The sequence below is a fragment of the Macaca thibetana genome, chromosome 2, assembly GCF_024542745.1.
Source record: "Macaca thibetana thibetana isolate TM-01 chromosome 2, ASM2454274v1, whole genome shotgun sequence".
NCBI lineage: Eukaryota > Metazoa > Chordata > Mammalia > Primates > Cercopithecidae > Macaca > Macaca thibetana.
This window is the reverse complement of record NC_065579.1, coordinates 103,967,419-103,988,654: the sequence shown is the minus strand read 5'-3', so window position 1 is coordinate 103,988,654 and position 21,236 is coordinate 103,967,419. Positions and strand designations below refer to the sequence as shown.

The window sequence follows — 21,236 nt, the reverse complement described above, 5'->3', positions numbered from 1 at the left end:
ACGCATGTATCTCTCTGGAGGTTGAGCACTGGAAGACGAACATTTAAGTACCTGAAATAAACATGTGGAAATAAACAGAAAGCTAGAAAACAGGATATATTGCACCTTCTGGCTTCGGTTTAAAATGAAGACTGGAACAACAAACAGGAAAGGACATGCATCAAGATGTTAACTCTGGGGAGAGGGCCAGAGGTGGAGCTGGGATTCTTGTTTATCTGTGTTAAAAAAAAAAAAAATCTAACAACTCTGGGTGACTTTGGTAAGGAGGTACTCCTGACCATCTGAGGAAGGCCTAAGGTCTGACAGCCAGCAAGAGTTTGGGGGTCGGAAAAATCAGAGAAAGGCAGAGAGGTGTAGGGCTTGTTGGCAGCACCAGGGGGCAGCATTTGTTCACTGCCTCCGTGGAACCACAGGAACACACAGAAAGCTGTGTGTGCAGCCAACACACCTAAAGGCCATGGAGGTGCTGTCCCTTAACAGCCTGCGCACTGACTGCCTGCTCCAGGTCCAAGCTTGGGACCTCCCCTTGGGCACCTTTGTGGAGGGCCCATTGTCTTTGGATGGCTTGGTGTGGACTCAGCCCCATGCTGTGCCAGCACTTCTGCAACTCTGTCCATCCTTTTCCCTTTAACCATGGACAGGATTGTCGCAAATTTGGGGATTTGCTCCTTCAGCTAAGCCTTCCCACTTGAGAAAGCATTCCAGAAACAGTCTGTAGATTGTTTATATCAAGTCCTTTTATTCTGATACCACAGAATTACCTTGTCACAATACAGGGGGAGGGACACTGAAGTACCACGAGTTCTCACAGAGCACAGGAGGACAGCACACAATTCACAAGGTCATGTGGAGGACTCGGGTCATTGCACTTACAACTGTAAACTTGTTTGTTTGACTTTGTACAGCACTCTTCCCCCCTCAAATAAAGAAGGAGAGAAGGAAAGAAAGGGAGAGAGGGAGGAGGAAGGGGAAAGCAAAAACCAAGACATGAAAGCTAGAGGAAAAGGTATTGAGTGGCCACCACTCTCCAGGGTAGTGCATTTGGAGAGAAGGAGCTGATTTCACCCCGGAAACTGAATGAGGCAGAAACATATACACACACACACACACACACACATATGTGCATACACACACAATATCTCACAACTTCCATGGCTCTCCAGTGCCACCCCAGTGCACATGGCAGCAGGGCTGCTGGCACCCAGGGAGACAGAGATGGCATCTCCGAGGAGTTTCAGTTGATTAGGCCTGTCCCTCTGACCCTGTTGGAGTCCATGATGACAAGTATTTACAGCACGGGGGTGGGTAACAGGAGAGGGGAGGGGCCAACAGGGCCAGACCATGCTGTCATGGCAAAGGACCTGCCTGGAAAACTCCCTACAGGCTCCAGAAGACAAGGCATAGTTGCCACCACTGCTGTTCTTTCACTGTGGGCCCTGAGACCACATGCTCTGCCCAAGGACTAAAAGGATGATGGTAGGGGGAGATCTGTCACTGTAAAGTGAGTGCACTGGGCCCTGAAGTGGGCAGAGAGAGGAGGCAATGCCCTTGCTCATGATGCTGGGGAGAGGGGTATGGAGAAGTCCTGGGCTGCATGCTAGAGACTCCTTGCCCATTTGGAGATGTGTCTGTTGCTCTCTACTTTCCAAGGCACCGAATGCTGGTCCCTCAGCTTCTGGCTGCATTGTCCCCAGAGTCACAACTGCATCCATGCAAGGGCCAGGAAGGACAGTCCATGGACCAGAGGCCTGCTCCAGCCACCTTCACAGAGGGGCGATGATGTATGCTGTGGGTACAGTGAGGGATGAGGAGTGGCAGATGTCAGAATTTCAAACTCAGAGGGCTTTGCCAGAAAGGAAATTTGCTGAAAAGTCAGTACTTTAGAGCGTTGAGACTGGGCCTGCTGGAGACTGACCTCCTAACATTTCCCTGCCTGTTCCCTGCTTCTTGTCCCATCCCCTGGCCTGTAGTGGAAAGGACTATTGCCTTGGTCTCCAAGGCACATCCCCACACAGACCTGGTCCTGGGTGGCCAGAGGTGTTAGATGATGGCTTCCCTCTGCCCTTGCTCAGATGGCTGCATTCAGTCCATACCTGATCTCTGGGATGAGGCAGGTATTCCATGGGTTGGGTGAGGTCAAGTTCCAGAAAGGCAAGGTTGTTAAGTCCAACACAAAGGTTGGCAGCTTCCTGTCCCATCCATAGCTACCAGAGGTGAGCGAGGAGCCCTCTCTGAAGGGATGTGTAGACCTTATAGAAAAGCATGAGAAATGCGGACCCCTGAGAAATGCATCGTGCAAACCAGAGCACTCTGGATGAAGGTCAGGCCTTGAAGGGCCAGGCAGCTACTGCTTGCCGCACTCCTGGCTCAGTGGTAAAAAAAGCTGATGAGCAGCAGGACGCTTGGGCTTTGGAGAAGGGGGTGGGCAGGGAGCATAGATCCTGGGGACAGATGCAGAGAGGGTCACACAGGACCTTCTGTAAGATTTGCTATTGAGAAACTTCACAAGAAACTTAGCTTGAAGCCATTGTTTATATGAACAGTTGCAGATGACCATTGTCAACTGTTCTCACCACAAGTGCCAAAGGCCCAGCTCTTCCTGAGCATCCATTGACCCCCTAGCTCCAGCCCAGATCTCCTGCCTTACAGTCCTTTGAGCCTCCTAGCCACAGAGGAGAGGCAAGAAACAGGTGCAATCTAGAGCTGGGGTCCCTCAGGCACAGCCTGGCTCTACTCTTGCCTCTGCCTCTCTGGCCATGGATGCTGCCCAGCTCTGCCCTTGTGTAGTGCCCTCTGGGAAAGGGCTGTCAGATGCTTCTGGCTCAGGGTTGGGGTAGGAAGGGAAAAATGACAGACAGACAGAAATCCTACAGCAAACCTTCAGAATGTCCATACACACACATCCTGTGCAGGCTCCTACCATTGAGTCTGCTCTGGGGACTCCTTTTTACCTGCTATCCTGGACAGAGAAAACTGCAGGGTATGTGGGGGCCTTATACTGCCTGCCCTGCAGCCTGGCACGCTCAGGCAACAATTCTGGCAGGTCCTCACTAGCTTGTGCAGAAGTCAACTAGAAGTGCTCCTGAAGGAGAGGTTCTGAGGCAAAAAGAACTCCAAGCAAGAGGGTCGAGCATTTAAAATGGATGAAATCGTGCAAAGAGGCTGCGAGCTGTGCATGCTCCACTGCGGGACAGGCGGTGACTCACCTGGCAGCAGCGAGTCCTGCCACAGGTCAAACATGCCACAGACTGAGAATTTCACACACACAATGGGAGCAGGGGTGGGTAGGGGGGTGGGGGTGATATGAGCATATCTATCCAGTTTCTCAATTGCGTGTTTGCAATTAACTCCTTATACATAACATGGAATTTATTAAATATTAACAGTTGTCATTGAGGGTTTATATTTCATTGCATAGAACGTTAGAGATGAGACTTGTGGCTGTGCCCCAGATGAAAGGAGGCCCCCAAGGGAAGGGCCTTGGGGAGGAATGCCGCCCAGTCCACCAGATGGATAGACAGTGCCACATTCCCCTGTACAGGGCTCTGGGTCTTTCCCTTGGCTGGCAGAAGTCCTGGCCCCTCTGCTCTGAGTACACCCACTGGTGATGGCTTAAGAAGGACTGGAATTGCACAGTAAACAGAGGCAGGCTGGGGGGCCTCCCTAGACCTCGCCCTGGGGTTGTGCTCTTGGTGGCCTGCTGCCCCCTATTGCTTCTAAGTCAGCATTCTCCCTGTGCTGAGCAGGGGCAGAGCAGAGAGGAAACCGAACCATCAGTCACAAGGTGGTGTTGGAGGGGGAGAGGCAAGGGAGTGAGCCAAGAGAAGAGAGAAAGGGGAAGAGAGAAACAAAAGAAAAATGTTTATGAGGTATACACGTAAATCAAACTGGAATGATTAAGGCTGTTCTTGAAATCAAAAGAAATCCCCAGGTGTACGGATGAGGAGCCGGCTGGTTGAGACAATGGTGGTGCCGCTGGGATGCTCACGATGGCTAGGGGGATGGCTTTGAAATGGTGGCAGTGTGCTAGCACGCTGCCACCCACGGGCTGGGAGAAGCCTCAGCCGGCGCCCACGCTGCTTTTCGGTGCTATGGCCTCTTATTTCAGCGATGAGACAGTGTTAGGTCCTAATGTTTGTAAAGTTCTCCCAACCCCATGCTGGCCACATGGAGGTCTGCTCCAATGTCACCCAGAGGGCAGGTGACAGGGGCAGGGCCCTGTGCCACAGAGGGATCCGGGCCAGCTGGAATGTGAAGGAAACGGAGCTGGGGACCCCAGCCCTCAGTCAAAGCCCCGCTCCAAGGCTGTGGAAAAACTTCTGGCATCTTGGAGGGAGGGCAGTGTGTGCCCAAACTCTGTGTATAACGCATTGGAAGCCTGGCCGGCCAGGCCGCAAAAAGGCGGCTGTGGGAAGTACGGCAAGACAACGTGGTGGCAAGGTTTCTAGAGAGGGTCCTCCCTCCCAACGAGAGCTGTGCCTTGAAGGTGGTGCCCTGCAGAGAGCAGCATCTCTGGAAAGACAATTAAAGGTCCCCCGGCCAATGGTCCAACTTGTCCAGCAGATGCTTCACCCAGGCAGCTGCTGTGAGAAAACATCACGTCCTCAACTGAGGCCTGCCTGCCACGTCCCACCTGGTGAGTCTTTGGGCCAAGGGTGTGCCAGATTGTAGATGCTTGAAAGAGAAAAGGAGGGAGGGAGGAAGGAAAGAAGAAAAGAAAGGATTCTGTCAAGAACTGTAGATAGCTGCTTCTCACCCTCACATTTCTCTCAGCCATCTGCCTGTGCCAGTGGCCACCTCCTCACCCATGAGGTGCCATGCCACTTAGGCTTGGGGAAATGGGTGCTTGGGCAGGTTGGAGGTCACAGAGAGGACAGCAAGAAAGAAGAATCAGGTCAGCCAGGAAGGGACACTTCTTTTAATGTAACAAAAGTTCCTTTTTTTTTTTTTTTGGCTTAAGAGTGATGGAGATGGGATTTGGTTTGAAATGGCAAACCTCTCCAAGCCCATCTCTGAAATTGTCATAAAGAACTTCAGGAGAGGGATACTCACGGCAGCACTGTCCACTTGACCCAATCATTAGCCGAATGCTAGAATTCGAGGGAGATTTCTTTAACTATAAGGTGAGTGGTCTCAGTGGCCCACCCACACCATGTGGCAGGACGCAGAACAAAGCTGTGTCTGTGCTTCCTTTCCCTGTTCAGGAACCATACCCTGGCCCCAAACCCAAGGTAGGTACTGCCATGAATCCAGGCCATGGGCTGTCCCTCCTTCCCCTCCTCTTAGCATCACTTGTGATTTCACATCTGTTCCAGGGCAACTCCAAGGAAACATCGGCTAAGTGGAAAGCTGCAGGAAGCCCGCTGTGGGAGGGTGAAGGCAGGAAGAACGCTGAGGACTACATTATGGCTACTGTAATTAGAATAAATTCCAGGCTCCTTACTTGGCCTGTACAACCCATCCCAGCTGGCTGCCACCCCCTTGCACCTCTCCACTGCACTGTGGCCCTGGCTGTGCTGGCCTTTTCCCTGTCCCTGGTGCCCCCCCGTCCCATCCCAGCATCCGATCATCCATCAGTGCTGTTCCCTCCCCTTTTTTCATCCCATAGCAGCCGTCCTCCTCCCTCAAGCTTCCCTCACATATCTTCACCTATCTGCACTTTGACTAGAGCAGACCCCACTGCTTCCATAGCTCTGCCTTGCTGGCTTTATAACACTTATCCCTTTCAGAAAGTACCTTTTTAATTGAATTTTATTTTTAAACTTATTTATTCTCTATCTTCTTTAATGGATTGTCAGCTTCAGAGGGCAGGGAGTTGGTTTTGTTCTCTGCCATATCCCCAGAGCCTGGAAGAGTGCCTGGCACATACCTGGGGCTTGACAAACATTTGTTGAATAAATAGATGGAAGCCTGGGCCTTTCCAGAGCCCCACTGCTTTTCCAGAGAGAGGTAGCCTGTGAGGTATCACACCTAGCTCCTTCCCTACCACAACCAATGCTGGTCTGGGCCCAGCATCTGCTGGCCCCAGGGCTCCCTTGAAGTGACCTGCTCATTGACGGCCAGGCCTCGCCATGGATAACACATATATGCCTGTGCACTGTGAGAAGCATCCTGAAGGGGCAAGGAGGGAGAAGAGGAGGGCCCGAGGGCTATGGGATGGTGGTCAGTGGTCCTGGCTGTGCACAGAGCTGTACCAACAGCCAGGCAATTCTCCTCCCACCCAGGATGATGCACTTCCTCCTCCTCCCACAGAGGCAGGGTCAAGGCCAGGGCCAGGGCAGGCTCCAGGAAGTGGTGTCCCATCCTGCCTTGGCCACTGCAGCCCAGACAGGGCCAGGGCTCCCATCCTGAGGCCCTTCTGCCCTCTCCCTGAGCTGACTTAGTCTGGGGCTGAGACTTCCTTTCCTCTATGTCCCTTCCTGTCTGCCTCTCTACTCCTTCCACTCTTCTATCCTGTGGGCCACAAGCTCAGCCTGTGAAGCCAGGAGTGTTTTGACTTCATTCTCAGAGCTGCAGATGCAGCTCTGCAGGGTTTGGGGACTCTAATCTCTTCCAAGTGGCTGGAGCAAAGGCACCAGCAGCAGACATCAGGGAAGAAGCATGTTCCCCTACAGGTGCCACAGACCACCATGTCCTTCAGGACGACTTTGAACTCAGTGCTCAGCACATAGACTTCAAGTTGTGGGGTGCAGTTGGCCGTGCTGGGCTCTCCTCCAAGGGTGCCACCTGACTTATCCCGCAACATCTCAGGCAGCTCTGTGGCCCCTGCCTCTGCGGGGTGGAGGGCTGCTGACCCATCACAGCTGAAGGAAACCCACCAGGCTCTTCCCAGTTCACACTTGTCAGAACTGGCTAGCTGTCATCAGCTAGGCCTTGGCCCTTCACCCCTCCTCTGGCCCATTTCACCCTGATCCTGATACTCACTGTTATACGCAGAGTCCAGAGCTGCGCCCAGACCTCTGACTCCAGAGATTTTTCCACAGCAATGATACCTCTCTTCATTTCTTCAAGAGCCTGTGGAGCATTTACAGAGGAGGGCTGGAGAGGAGCTGCATCCCTGGAGGCCTACCTACAACCCAGTGCCAGCCCAGTGCTATGACAGCCCTGCAGGGGATAGCAGATGGTTTGAAAGACAAGGGGGCATTGGCCCTGGCTTTGGCCCCTCCTTTGCTGGGGACTCCTACTGTGTTGGCCCCATGGTAGGGGCTCTGTGCACAGCGTCCCTCCTTCTTCTCCTCCCACATTCAGAGAAGGGAACATTGCAGCTCTGGGCACTGAACCAGCCGAAGACCAGACTCCTCCCAGAAGACCCCTTGGGACTTAGAGCCCTACCCCCACCCCCAGTTCCTCGGGCCTTTCCCAGAAGAGGCAAGGTACAGGCTGCTTGTACTCACCATGCTGGGCATGGTCACCAGAATGAGGAAAATTTTTTGCCAAAAGCAGAGACAGCTGTGACATAGAAAGAGGAGACAGCCATCAGGAAATTGGGCCAGACCCCTCCCAGTCAGGGCCACCTGGCACAGTGAAGCCAAGCTCAGCCCAAGGGGCAGGGACTGCCTGGAGAACAACTGGGCATCAGCAGGTGGGCCCTCTGGCTGGCTTCTGCCTGGGTGACTGAGTCTGGAATCATCTCACAGACCCAGCCTATACCACAGCAGCCACCCACCACAGACCCAGTTACAGGCAGTGCATACCTTCCGTCAGTTTGCCAGCTTGCTCTGCTGCCCCGCCAGGGAGGATCTTGGAGAACACGCTCTCCCCATCGGCACCTGGCTGGCTGGCGGGAGCCCCTGGGGTTCCTCCAGGCCTGGCTCCAGCCTTCACACCTAGGAGGAAAGAAATCACCATAATGAGCTATGCATGGCCTGGCTCTTTAGGGTCTGAGAGGGCAAGTAGCCACAAGGGAATCCAAACACAGGTACCCCATGAGGTGGGAAGGTGAGAAGGAGGCTAGGGGAATAAGGAGAAGAAGGTAAGAACAGGAAGACAAGGGGTGGGAGGAGGCAGAAAAAAGGAGGTTAAGGAAGGCAAAGAAGAAGAAAGGGAAGAAAAGGCAGAGGAGAGGAGGAAAGGGGAAGGAAGGAGGGAGCAAGAAGCCATGGTCCCCACCCTATGCTCACCAGTGCCTTCCAGCTTCTCTGCCCAGAGCTGCTTGGGCCCTAAAGCCCCTGTGCTGGTGAACTCATTGGCTTATTCTAACCCCAGGCTTGTTTTCTGCTGGGGCAGTCTACAGCCCGTGGGGTACCTTCTCAGGGATTATTGAGGATATGCAGTGTGAGGTGCATATACCACCCAGGGCACAGGTGGTATAGAGAGAGAACAGCCTGGGTGCTCTGGGCCATAGCCGAGGGTGCCAAAGGATAGGCTCACCTGCAGGTCCAGGTCCTGGCGTTGGCTGGGCCTGAGGAGCCCTCCCCTGTTGTGGTGCTTTGGCTGTCCCTTTAGAGCCATTTGTCTGTTCTGCCCGTGGCTGCAACACAGAACCTATAGCTAAGATTCTGCCCATGCCCAGCCTGGAACCAAAGGGATGTCCAAGCTTCATTCATAACATCTGCCCTGGTTACAACCCATACATGGGAGCTCTGCTTACCGGTCCTGCTGGTTGAGGGCCTGTGGCTGTGGTGGGGCCTGGCTGAGGCTTCCCTGCAGGCTGGCTGGCAGCAGGGGCTGAGCCCCGGGCGGTTGGCTGGCTCTGTTGCTGCAGCCGAGCCTGCGTTGGAGCCTGCTGTGGGGGCTGCAGCCCAAGACCTTGCTGCTGCTGCTGCTGCTGCTGCTGCTGCTGCTGCTGCTGCTGTGGCTGTGGCTGGCGCGATGCTGCCCCAGAGGGCATTTGCCTGGATGATGGTGACTGTGACTGTTGTGGTCCTGGAGCTGCCTGCCGACCTTGCAACTGTGGCTGTGCCTGGGGTTCTGCTTTTGACTGCAGTGCAGCGGGCCCGGAGTGGGCTTGCCGGGAGCCCTTCTTGCTGTCAGAGGCATGATGGTATGCGGATGGAGCACGGGATGGCTGTGAGTACTCAGCAGAGCTGGGGTACCCAGGCTGACCCTTCTTCGGCATAGCTGGAGCAGAGCTGGGCTGAGAGTGGGGCCGGGCCTCATGGCGACCCAGGTCCCGAGCGTGTGGTTTGGCAGCACGCCGTCCTGGCTCTTCACCAGTGTGGCGGCCTGAGTGCCGCCCGTGGTCACCGTGATGCCGGTGTTCCTTGGCTGAGGCATGGCGGCCTGGGCCACCCTCATCATGAGGCCACAGGCCCTCCTCAGGGGGTTCATCGTAGTCATGGTAGCTGTGCCTGGCAGGGCCTCGCTTCTGGGAGGAGGAGGAAACTGCATGGCCCCCGTGGTGCCTGAACCGGTCAGAGCGGGCATCCCGGGGCTTATCAAACCAGTCCGTCTCCTCCTGGCCCAGGTGATAAGCTTCAGAGACCAAAAACAGAATACCATCAACCCCCGGGCTGGCCGCAGGGGGAGGCCTAGCTGAAGCCATGCAAAGAAACCAAGAGAGTGGGTGCCACAGCCACAAGCAGATCAACAGGCCCCCAGCCCACCCTCCCGCAACCAGGGACCAGGGCACAGATGGAGCAGGCAAGGGCAGCCTGCCTGCAGCAGGGCCCAGCAGATGAGGCACCAGACCAGACCCTGCTGGGACATCTCAGGGCCCAGGGCCCCACAGGCAGGCAGGCCCCCCAGGTGCTGAGTATCCGCAGAAATCACCCCTGGCTGCCATTACCTTCGCTGTCGGAAACCACGCAGTGGGAATCATCCAGGATGTAGCCCTCCTCACGCTTATATGCGTGGGCCCGAGGTCCGTCCTTGACATGCTCCTGGACATCAGGCATGGAGTGACTGGAGCAGAACTGTGGGCAGGTATCCCCGCTGGGAGGGAGGGGCCCTCCGGCAGGGCGGGGCCTCCCCAAGGGGCTGACGGGGCTCTCCTCTTCAGAGGCCTGGCTCCGCATGGGGGGTCGTGCCCGGCTGTGGGCCATACTTAGGGATGAGGGCTTGGGGCCCGCTTTTTGAAGTCGCTCCACAGCCTCCCGTTCCCTTTCATACCCCTTGCCCCGGCCACTGAAGTCGTGGCTGGACAGCTTCTCCCCACTGTATGCAGAAGGTGCCCGGGACCGGCTGCTCCCACCATAAATGCGGTCGTCCTCCTCCACTGTGTCCCGGGTGGACATCCCATAATATCTCTGCTGCTCATACACGTTCTTCTTGAGCCCATAGGTGATTTCATCCTGGAACTTCCTGCCCCGAGAGACCAGGCTGCTGCTGACTGCAGGTGGGGGGTAGGACGCCAGGTCTGACTCCACGTCCTTGGCCTCTTCAATAGGTGAGAACTTGGAGATCTTTTGTTCCATGCCCTGCTTCCGGTGCTTGCTGCGCTTTGAGGAGATGGCAGCTGGAGCCAGGCTCTTGGAGGGATGCTTGGGCCCCATGGGCCCTGGACCATACTTCTCTGCTCGAGCCCCATGCCTGTAGTCACTGTCACCATAGTAGTGGCTACTGGCTGGTCGACCATTGCTCTCCATGCTCCGGAGGTGGCCACCCTTCCCGCGGGGGTCGTATGAGTCCTCCTCAGATTCCTCTTCTCCTCTGGCATAGCAGCAGGGCAGTGTAGGCCCCTCAAGGACACCTGGTTCTCCAAGCTCCTTCCCTGGACGCCCACTGCTGCCTGGCCCCAGGGGCTCCAGCCGCTGGCTATCAGGAGCAGTAGAGGTGCTGTCCTTGGTCAGTTCACTGATGTCATCGATCATTACGTAGTTTCGAGGAACGTTCTGCTCCAGACTGGTATAGTGTGAATCAGAGGGGTAGGTGGGGGCTGGGCTCTGGCTTGCACTGCCACGTTCACCAGCCCGGGGCACCTCAGGGACCTTGCCCTGCTCATAGCTGCTGCTCACTGCTGAGCCACTGTAGCTGGTTTCAGATGGGGCTGAAGACATGGCCACAACGGGGCTGGCGATCACCTCATAGTTGGTGGGCACCTTCTGCTCCAAGTCAGCTAGCGATGTCTGGTGTGGCTTCTGCAGTGGGGCACGGCTATCAGTGGGGACTGGAAAAAGGGTGCTCTGTGTGGTTGGCATGGGTGTTTGACCTGCGTAGTGGCCTGTGGGACGGAAAGCCTGCTGGTTTGGCAGGCCAGGCTCAGCTGGGTAACTGGTGCCAGGAGGAAAGGCAGGAGCTGGGTATGTGTTGGGGCCAGGGTAGGTGGGGGCCTGGTGGGCAGGGAATCCATTCTGAGTTGGCCCACCACTGCCTGCAGAATACTGTGGGGTCGGAGGCTGGAAGCGGGGCTGCTGGAAGGCAGTGGGACCAGAGGGGGCGGCAGGAGCAGTGGCAGTGGCAGGGAAGTCCACGTACTGGCCAGCGGGAGTGGTGCAGCCCTGGAGCCGCAGCTGGTTGAGTTCACTGTCCGACAGGTAGTCACGATGCTCACCAAGACCACGCAAGGGTGGGTAGTCACGGCCACCCCGGTCTTTGGCCAAAGACTCTTTGCGTTGTGTGATACCCAGCTCCAGGTACTTGAGCTTGGCGTCAATCTCCTTCTCCTCCTCATCCAGCTCCGCCTGCTTCTTGCGCAGCTTGGTGGACTCATGCTCCACCAGCCGCAGGTCCCGGTCCAGCTCCCGGAGCAGGCTGGCCTTGGTAGCAGGGACAGAGGTGGGCCCCGTCAGCCCTCGCTGCAGCAGGCTGGCTGCATACAGCTGTGGGGAGGCCTGGCCAGCCAGGGGAAGGTGAGCCTCCTCTGGAGGGGGGCTGGGCAGTGTCCGCTTCACCTTGCGGACCAGGCTGTTGGGTGGCAACGCCGACACCTGAGACAGAGGGAAGGGTGGGCAGCACTGAGACCCAAGGTGTGGTGACTTGACGGGGTGTGGGGTGACAGAACCCAGGCCTGGGCTGGGGAAGGAGCTGGGTTCCATCCTGCTGGTGCCCTGATTTACCAGGCAGCCTGGAGGCCTACCCTGCCCACCCATAGGCCTTGTTTTCTTTGCCATGGAGGGAAGATCTGTGATATTTTACAGCCTTTCTCTTCCCCAGAGCTCTGGGAAGCAGGAGGGTAGGGGCAGGTTCCCTTCATGCCAATGTCCTGTACTGGCCCAGCACATTGCTTTGAGAACCCCTGCACATCTTCAGTGGGCCTGCCACCCTCTGCTTCACATTGAGGTGAGAATACAGCTGTGGCTCTGGGTCTGGGGCCTAGCAGCTGACAGGGGTTGAGATCAGTGGAGTATGAACAGGAGGCATGGAGTGGAGAGGGTCCTGGGCCCGCCAGGCTCCCTAGAGGATCATGGGAAGGGACACATGTGGACTGTATGCCAATCGTGGCAGGCTCTAAGTCATTCTGCATCCTGCTCTAGTCCTCTCTAAAGTGGCAGGCTTCTCAGCTGCCTGCCCACCCTCTTCCTCTAGTGCCCTGCACCACCCTCTGCCAAACCCTTTGGGCTGTGCTCTTGGCCTGGTCCCAAGCTCCCTCCATGTCCCTCGGTCAACCTGCTGTTCTCTGGAGCCACCAGCGCACCTGTAAGTCCTCTCCAGCCCTACCTCCAGCAGCATGGCTTCCTGGTCAAGGTTCCCTAACAGTGCCTACCCTAGATACTCTGCATTGCCTGAAGGTCCACATTGCCTGGCAGTTCACTCTGCCTTCTCCCTTTTTCTCTAGCTCCTAGCCTTCCCAGAATGCCCCATACCCTTGGGTTTCATGGACCACCCAAATTCCAAAATATACTGGGAAGTGACTCATACAGGATTCTTACTTTTTTTTTTTTGAGACAGAGTCTCACTCTGTCAGCCAGGCTGGAGTGCAGTGGCACGATCTCGGCTCACTGCAACCTCTGCCTCTCAGGCTCAAGCAATTCTCTTGTCTCAGCCTCCCGAGTTGCTGGGATTACAGGGGTGTGCCACCATGCCTGGCTCATTTTTGTATTTTTAGTAGAGACGGCGTTTCACCATGTTGGCCAGGCTAGTCTTGAACTCCTGACCTCAGGTAATCCACCCGCCTCGGCCTCCCAAAGTGTTGGGATTACAGGCGTGAGCCACCGCGCCCAGCCGGATTCTTACTTTTTACCTTGCCAAGTAACTACCTAAAAACCTCCCAACTATGTCCACCATGTGTCATAATAAAAATTAGAGTGTGCCCCCAAAATTTCAGGGTGGGCCTTTTATGGAATAAATTTAGCCTTTTGAACCCCTCACTCTGTTGTCTCTTTTCTTATTCTGGCCACGCATCATGAGTGCCTATCATGGCCTGGTCTCACATGGCCAGCCCATGGGACCTCTGTGCCTGCAGCAAGGACCACCCTGCCTGTCTGACCTGCCCTCCCTGCCAGCCTAGAGTCCCTGATCCCACCCACACCCCTATATGGCCTGCATATACCAAGACTATTCACTACCCAAGATCATCACCTCCACAAATCCATTCTAAGGCCCCACTTTTCTCCTCTCTGCATCACACCCTGAAAATGGGCAAATCTACCTCACGATGCCTCTGGTTCCTGACTCCTCTGCCAGATCTCTTCCTTCAGCCCATCATCCCACATTCTGCCCAGGAAACTTTCCAAAACATCTGCTTTGTCCCATCTCACCTGCCTAAAACCTCCAGAGGCTTCCAGGGTCTTTAGGAAAAGCCAACCCTCCTCAGCCTGGCACTCAGTTGTTGGCATTAGGCCCTCACAACCCCCTATTCTCACTTCTGCTGCAGCCCACAGCCAAGCCACTTCTCACAGTCCCCTTCCATCACTGGCAAATAAAGCCACAGCCAAGGGTTATTTTATGCTTCTGAATCCCCTATCTAGGGGAGCAGACAGGTGTGTAAACAGATTTACCGAGGGCCAGGTAGGGGCAGGGAACACCCTGGGGCAGAGAGCACACTGCAGCCCGCTGGGATGGGCCCCTAGTGCTAGGCCATGGGGGCGTGGGCTTCCTGTGTGGCAGTGGAAACCAGGCCAGGACTGAGAGGATGAGAGCACCCCTGCCAAGTCCATGTGACTGATCTTCTTAGGAAATGCCCATAGATGAAATTTGGAGTGGAAGGGGTCTAGACTAGAAGTGAGAGCTGAAGAAGCCTGAAGTGGGGAGGCAGCAGGGGTGGACCAGGTATGGATGGTGAAGGGACAGTGCTGGGAGGAGGCTGAAGCTCCTAGTGGGGTATATGGCTGGAAGGCTGTGGGGGCCCATGTGTGTGTCTGTATCTGCCAGGCTGTCTGCCGGGCTGCAGGCTCTATCAGATGTGCACCAAGGAGCATCTGCTCATTGACACCTTCCCCTGGGCCTCTGGGGCCAAAGATGCCTCTACTCCCACCCCAGAAGAAGCCCCTCCCTGTGGGGGCCCCTCAGGCTAGGCAGAGACCCCTGTCCCACCCTGGAACAGCCCCTGTTCCCATACCTGGCTACCCAGTCCCCCCTGGTGCTGGTAGAGGGAGAATCTCTCTTTGGCAGACTCTTCAGCGGTGGGGCTGAGGGGCTTAGGGTCAGACAAGGACCGCTGCAGGGTCTTCATGGGGCGAGGCAGCGTCTGCTGGCGGAGAGCGCTGTCAGCTGTGAAGTGCTTCTGGGGACTCACATGAGCCTTGTTCAGCCTCTCGCTGGAAGCAAAGGAGGTGTCCAGGAGCCGGTGAGGGGACAGGGGTGAGACTGGTGAGTAGAGGACCTGAGGGGACTTGGGAGGCTGGCGGCTCACAAGCTGTGAGAGAGACTCCGGAGGCAGGTGGGCCTGGTACCCAATCTCCAGGGGATCTGGCTTCTTTTTTTCAAATCTGCCCAGAGGCCCTGGGGTGACGATCTGGATGCCAGGCAGGTAGGGGCTGATGGCAGTTGGCCCTACAAGCTGCGGCCCGGCTACACCCTGGGCCTGCCCATCTGGCTCCGTCTGGCAGGCCAGGCTCTCCCCGCGCCCAGTCTTCTCTGGCGCCGATATGTACCTGATGATCTCCACCTTGGGATCGGTGGCAGCTGTGATGTGGATGGCTGGAGAGACCCTGGGCAGCTGGTCAGGCTCCGTCTGCACAGAGCAGTCACTGATGGTCTGGATGCCCACGCTGCTCATGGCCCTCACAGTGGCAGCAGCACTGGATGACGAGGCAGTGGCATCATGCTTGCTGTCAGAGCCTGAGTCTGAGTGGCGGGGAAGACGAGACCTGCGGCGGCGCACTGGCTGCTCCCACTCAGCACTGTCCTCGTCGTCCGTCTGCACGCTGCAGTCAGCACTCCGCCGTGCCCGGCGTCGCCGACTCAAGAGGTAGCGGCCCTCCCCATCCTCATCGTCTGTCTGCACGCTGCTGTCGGCAATCCTCCTGACCATACAGGGCTCAGCCGCAGACTCTGGCTCACAGGCATCCCGCAGGCGTGGCATGGAGTGCCGCTTCTTGATGCCACCACGGCTGGCCTCCCACTGCTCCTCTGTTTGCAGTGACATGTCTGAGGCAGAGCTGGGGAGACCCCGGTGCAACACAGGCTCACGAGGTTGGCCAGGTCCTTCCGGCCCTGCCATGGCAATGAAGGCTGCATGGGTAAGTGGGGGCCAATACTGGCCATTCTGGGCCAGCTCAGCAGCCGCTAGGGGAGGTCCTCGGCCAGGTGCCTCACAGGCTGCAGGAAAGGGAGCCTTCTGCCGCTGCTTCTGCTCCTCTAGCTGCTGCTGCAGCTGCTGCTGCAGCTGCTGGATCTGCTCCAGCTGCAGACGCTGCTGCGCTAGCTGTTCCCGCTGCAGTGCAAATTGAGCCTGGCGTTCCTCTTGCTGCTGCTGCAGCACATGGTGCTTGATGGTCTGCAGTTCCTGCAACTCCCGCTGCACCAGCAGCTGCTCCTCCTCACGGTGTCTCTGCAGCTCCACACGTTCCCGCTCTAGCTCCTCTTGCAGCCGAAGTTGTCGCAGCTTCTCCAACTCCACCCGCTCCCGCTCTAGCTGGAGCAGCTGCTCCTGTTGCTTCCGCTGCCTCTCCTCCTGTGATGCTTCCTCTTTCTCGAGCCCTGACCGGCTGAGGGCCCCGCTGCCACCCCCAGGAGCAGCATCTACTGGTGGCTTCCGGCCAGCTAGTGGGGCAGGAGCTGGGGCTCCTGCAGCCTCCTTGATGGCAGCAGGGGTGGTTGTGGGAAGAGGCTCTTCTCGTACAGCCCCTACTGGTATCTCTGGCCTTGGAGGGCCCCCAGCCCCAGAGGCCTTGGCAGCAGCAGGTTTCCCCAGATAGACAGGCCCTTCTGCAGGTGGAACACTGGAAGCAATGGGAAATCTACTTGGTGCAGGATATCGGTACAGCCCTGTGGGTCCAAGAGGTACCCGGGGGGCAATCATGGGCACACGTGTCAGACTGGTGAGTGGCACGGCTGTGATTCCACCAGATGCATAAGGCCTGTACATGCCACCACGCACCATGGGCCGCAGGACTGAGGCAGGCTGGGTGGTGATGGGCAGTGTTGCAGCAATTGGGGTATTGATAGTCGAGTAGATCATGCCATCAGCTGCACGTACAGTGGCTGTGGACGGCAGCAGCTGTCTGACTGCTGTTCCCTGGCCTGCTGCAGGCCCATACTGGGCAAAGTTCCCAGGACTTGGGTGGCCCTCTGGAAAGGTGGGGTTACCAAGGAGTCCAGGTCTGAGGGGAGCCAGACTCTGCGGAGCACTGAGCCCGGGCCCGTGCTGAGGCTGGTACTGCACAAGGTCAGGGCCACCACCACCAATGCCATGCCGCCCACCATACTGGTCCATGGAGTTGAGGGCAGCGCACATGCGACTGATTTCACGGGCTGTGGTGGCACTGTACTGGGCCAGGCTGGCCTCCTGGAAGCCAATTGCCTCTCCCCGTGGGCCGTACCTGTGGTCTGAATAGATGTTTGACACTGAGCTATAGCGCCGCATGGGAAGCGGGTGAGCCAAAAGGTCTGTAGGATGACGCAGGTCCGTGACTGAGCCATACTGCAAGCCCTGCCCTAGGTAGCGTCCGTCCGCAAAGCCCAGACTGTAGGAGTGCTTCAGCGAGCTGAGATCCATAGCTGACTCTCGTCCAGGACCCTGGAAGAGCTGCCCGATCCTCTGGGCATGGTAGTTGAGGCCGGCCTCAGCCAAATTGGTGTCAGACATGGAGGAGTACAGCCTACCAGGCAGGCCTTGTGGGTAGGGCCTCTGCTCCTCATGGGGCCCAGGCCCCACAGCCCCCTGTGCCCGGTAGGTGGGGGGCTCAGGAGGCTCAGGGTCCCGGGGACCATAGAAGGGGCCACTGCTTTGGCCAGGTGGGGCAGCATCTGCCATGCTCTTCTCAGGCACACTGGGGGCTGGGTGGAAGGTGCCAGTGCAGCTGCTGCCAAAGGGGAGCTTGTAGACCATGTCACAGCATGCCAGCTGGCTCTCAGGCCTCATCCCGGTAAGGTCCAGGGCACCCGCAGGCTCCTCTGGGAGCAGTGTGGTCACAGTGCCTGCTGTGCCCTCTCCCATCTGTACCACCACTGTGTGTGGCTTCCTGGCACCTGGCAGAGCATGTGACCGCAACTCTGCAGGGGTAGCCCGGTGGGGCTCGGCACCCAGCTCTGGCACTGGGCCTGGCTTGAGGCCAATGCTCTGGGCGGTGCCCATCTGAGTGATCAAAACATCCCTTCTGGCCAGAGGTGCTACTTGGTTGGGCAGATTATATCTGGCAAACTTGGCCTCCCTGGGTCTTCCCCGGGGCCCACTTCGGTATGGGGCTGTCTGGACAGCCTGCTCTACTTGTTTGACCTGGGCCAGGCACACAGGGCTACCCCCACCCTGGCCAAAATCAAGGCGGCTCTGGTAGGGGTCTCCATAGACCACAGGCTGCTTTTGTTGAGCCATGAGCACAGACGAGGCCATGGTGATGCTCACTGTGGTGGCAGTGGCAAGGAAGGTATGGGTCTGCTCCTGGGCATTGAGGTTGATAACCAAGGGCTGCACGGCAGTCGACTGCCGTCCTGGGATTGGATCCAGGGCAAGACCATACTTCCTCGCTTCCACAGCAAGAGAGGTGAGGTCCATGCCCTGGTCAGTGAGGATGATGGGAGTGGGCTTGACAGCTGTGCGGAGATCTACCACTGCAGTGCCAGGGGGCCTGGGGCCTGGCTCAACCCTAGATGTCCCAGGGACAGAGGAGATCCGGCACAGGGAGATGTTCTCAGCAGGGAGGGCACCCCAGCCATATAGTGCCAGGGGCCCGTCCGCACCAGCACTGGGTGCCCGTGGAAAGCCAGGTGGCCCAGGTGGCTCTGGGGGCAGCTGAGACACACTCGGAGGTGTTGTCTGGCTGTAGCCATGGGTGGTGGGCTGGATTTCAGTAGGTGAGCAGAGCGGGGAGGTGGAGGCACTGGCATGTACCATTCTGGTCTGGCTGGAGGCGTCTGATGCCAGTGTGATGACCATAAAGGGAGCCTCCTGAGAGGACTCCTGCCACACCAGGCGAGGCGTGCTGGGTCGATGTGGTGTTTGTGTGCCCTGGGCTACCATAGGTGATGGAGTGGGGGCACCAGGGCTCCGTGGCACGTCTGAGGCAGGGGCTGGACTTGGCGTCTGTGTAGAGAACTCTGCTGTGGCCCTTGGGCCCAGCTTGCCAGGGGAGAATGTGGGACTCTCTGAGGGGGAAGATGGGGAGAGAGGTGGGCTGGAGCTTGCAACATAGGAATATGCCCGGGAAGGCTGAGGAGTGCCACCCTCACCATCACTCGCACTCAGGGGCTTCTCTCTAGCAGCCTGTCCAGCTGCAGCAAGGCCAATGGGGGCCTGGGGTAGATCCTCAGTTTGGGACCCATAGTTTGCAGTGGTTGGGCTGTGTCCATAGCTGTGGGCTGTGGAAGATGGTGAAGGACTGCGCTCGGAGCCTGCTGGGGAGGCTGGAGTCATATATCCTCGTGGCAGCCCAGCTGGACAAGGAGCCACAGCTGTGGTGGCTGGGGTCCCAGGGCCCTGGGAAAAGGGCATGCCTACCTCCTTGGAGGTTAAGCTGGGGGAGGCAGGAGAGCTGTGCAGCTTGAGGGGGTCCTGAGTCTCCTTTGCAAAATGCTGAGTGACACGGACATCGGGAATAACTCGGCCCCCGCTGCTGTCTGAGGAGGTGGGGGTAGAGAAGGACACAGGGGCCGTGAGCTGGGTGGGACTGGTACCAGGGGTAAGGGGGCCGCCATTTTGCTTCATTGGGTCCATGTATGCACTCTCAGCATTTAGAAACTGCTTCTCCTTCTTTTTGTCCTCAGCAAAAGCCAGGTCTCGTGAGGAGGCCTGCCGCATGCGGACTATGCTCTGTGATGTCTGAAGGATTTCTTCATACACGGCTGCTCCCAGGCTGGCTGGCGTGCCCTCTGCGACAGGCTGAGCAGCCCGGCCATAGTCACGGTCTGCAGTGTCTTGATATTCGAAGGAGCCCAGGCCCCTGGGGCCTGTGGGCTGAGAGGGGCCGCCATGGGGTCCCCGGGCCCCTGCCGCCTGGCCTTGCTGCCTCTGAAGCAGCTCAGCTTTGCGCATCATCTCCTCATAAGCCTCCTCAGCGCTCTTGAGGGGCCGTCCGGAACTGGGAGTGGTGGAGCTGCCAGAGGGTGTCTCGGTTGGTGAGTAGAGGGACATGAAGGTGGGCAGGTTGTACTCACTGCCTGACTTGTAAAGCCGGCTAGGGCCACCATCCAAGGCCTCAGCCTCAGAGTCAAGGGAGGGCGAGGGTGAGTACTCAGAGCAGGAGGAGCGGTGCAGCTCCTCCATCTCGGCCGCCTGCCTCAGCTCCTCCGTGGGGGAGGCGTCCTCAATGGGTGACAAGTTACTGGGTGGTGTCTTGGAGCGCTCTCGCCTCCGCTGGGCCCGCAGTTCTTCCTTGTCCCGCCGGGTCTTGCGGGCTGTGCTGCGGATGCGCTGCTGCTCCACCTCCCGCATCTTCTCTTGCTCACGCAGTAGCTCCTCTTCCTCCCGCAGCTCCTCCTCCTCTGAAGAGTCCTCAATGGTGGGTAGCAGGGGCCCATGGGAGCGGTGCCGGGCCTTGCGCTGCTGCTTCGCTTCTTCTAGACGCTGCCTGCGGCTGGGGCTGCTGTCACTGTCCTCCTCTAGGGAGGACAGAGAGGTGGGAGAGGTGCCTGAAGTGTAGCTGGGTGTGGAGGCAGGCAGTGTAGAGGAGTGCTCACCACGGGAACGGTCCTCAGGGGAGCCCGTCAGGCTCTCCATCTCCAGCTCGGGCTCCCGGTCCAGACTGGGGTCTGGGCCTTGGCCCAGGTCCAGCTCATGACTATAACTGCCCGTGCTGTTGAGCTCAATGGTCTTGAAGCGACGGAGCCCACCCTGCAGGGCCCCACTGCCATCGGTAGCTTCTGCTGGGCCTCCCTCAGGGAGCAGCTCCTCATAGCCTGTGGTGGCATTGTGGGGCAGGCGCCTCTTGGGCAGTGCTGCTGGTTCTTGGCTAGGCTCAGGCCTGGGTCTGGGGCCACCCTTCTGGGTGCCATGTTTGGCCAGGCCACGCCCGGAGGTGGCAGTGTCATCCTCCTCCAGGTTGTCTTCCTCGGCGCTCATCTCCAGAATCTGCCGTCGCATGAACTCCTCATCAGTCAGTTCTGCTGCCCGGGCTGGGGGCTGGGGTGGAAGAGGTGACAGGCCACCCTCACTGCTGTCCTCCACATAGTCGTGCCTCAGTTGGCTGCCAAAGTCGTCTGAGGACTCAGCAGTGTCCTGCTTCTCTCTCCGGCGCCTCCACTCAACAGAGTCTTCGTCTTCCTCCAGGATATCCTCCAGCTCCTCATCAGAGTCAAAGGCCTCAGGCGTGATGGACAAGGAGTGGGGCCGCTGCTTCTGCTCCTCGCCGGTACCGCTGGAGAGTGGCTTGCTCCGCTCAGCACTGGGGGCCAGGCCCTGGGCCTGCAGCAAAGGCCGCATGCTGCTCCCCACCTTGTGGATCTCGGAGGGGCTGGGTGGATGTGGCCCTGTCACCCCTGCACTGTCCAGCTGTTCCACCTCCTGCTGCACGACTCCTGTGATCTCACTCTGGGAGCTAGAGATGCCGTCGGAGGAATAGCCTGTGTCACTGAGGCTCTGTGGGCTCCGAGACATGTCCTGAGAGTAAGGCTTGCCCACCAGGTCCTGCAGCAGGGTGAAAAGCAGACACTGACTCCCCATGGCAAAGCCTGTGGTGGGAACCCAACCCTCCCTGTCAATCCCAGGACCCTGGGGAAGAGTCTGTCCATTTCCCAAGGGTTTAGGGCCCGCCACCCACCCTATCTCCTTCTGGCCTTGAATAATCTGAAGGATCCATGGCAGGCCCAAACCAGCCCTTGGT

The 21,236-nt window shown here is 57.9% G+C and overlaps 1 protein-coding gene across 2 annotated transcripts in view; it reads right to left on the bottom strand.

Moving 5' to 3' along the window:
- Positions 1-719: 719 nt before the first annotated feature.
- The window catches only part of BSN (bassoon presynaptic cytomatrix protein), a 115,972-nt gene continuing 95,455 nt past the window's right edge, over positions 720-21,236 (bottom strand). The window contains exons 5-12 of one of the 2 annotated variants that reach the window (XM_050780596.1): positions 14,378-21,040; positions 9,728-11,807; positions 8,591-9,414; positions 8,371-8,470; positions 7,695-7,826; positions 7,395-7,449; positions 6,925-7,014; positions 720-4,674 (exon numbers count right to left, since the gene is read on the bottom strand). In XM_050780596.1, the coding sequence (XP_050636553.1) occupies positions 7,409-7,449; positions 7,695-7,826; positions 8,371-8,470; positions 8,591-9,414; positions 9,728-11,807; positions 14,378-21,040 (9,840 nt within the window). In that variant the 3' untranslated portion in view covers positions 720-4,674; positions 6,925-7,014; positions 7,395-7,408. The other variant, XM_050780597.1, reaches the window with a different exon arrangement.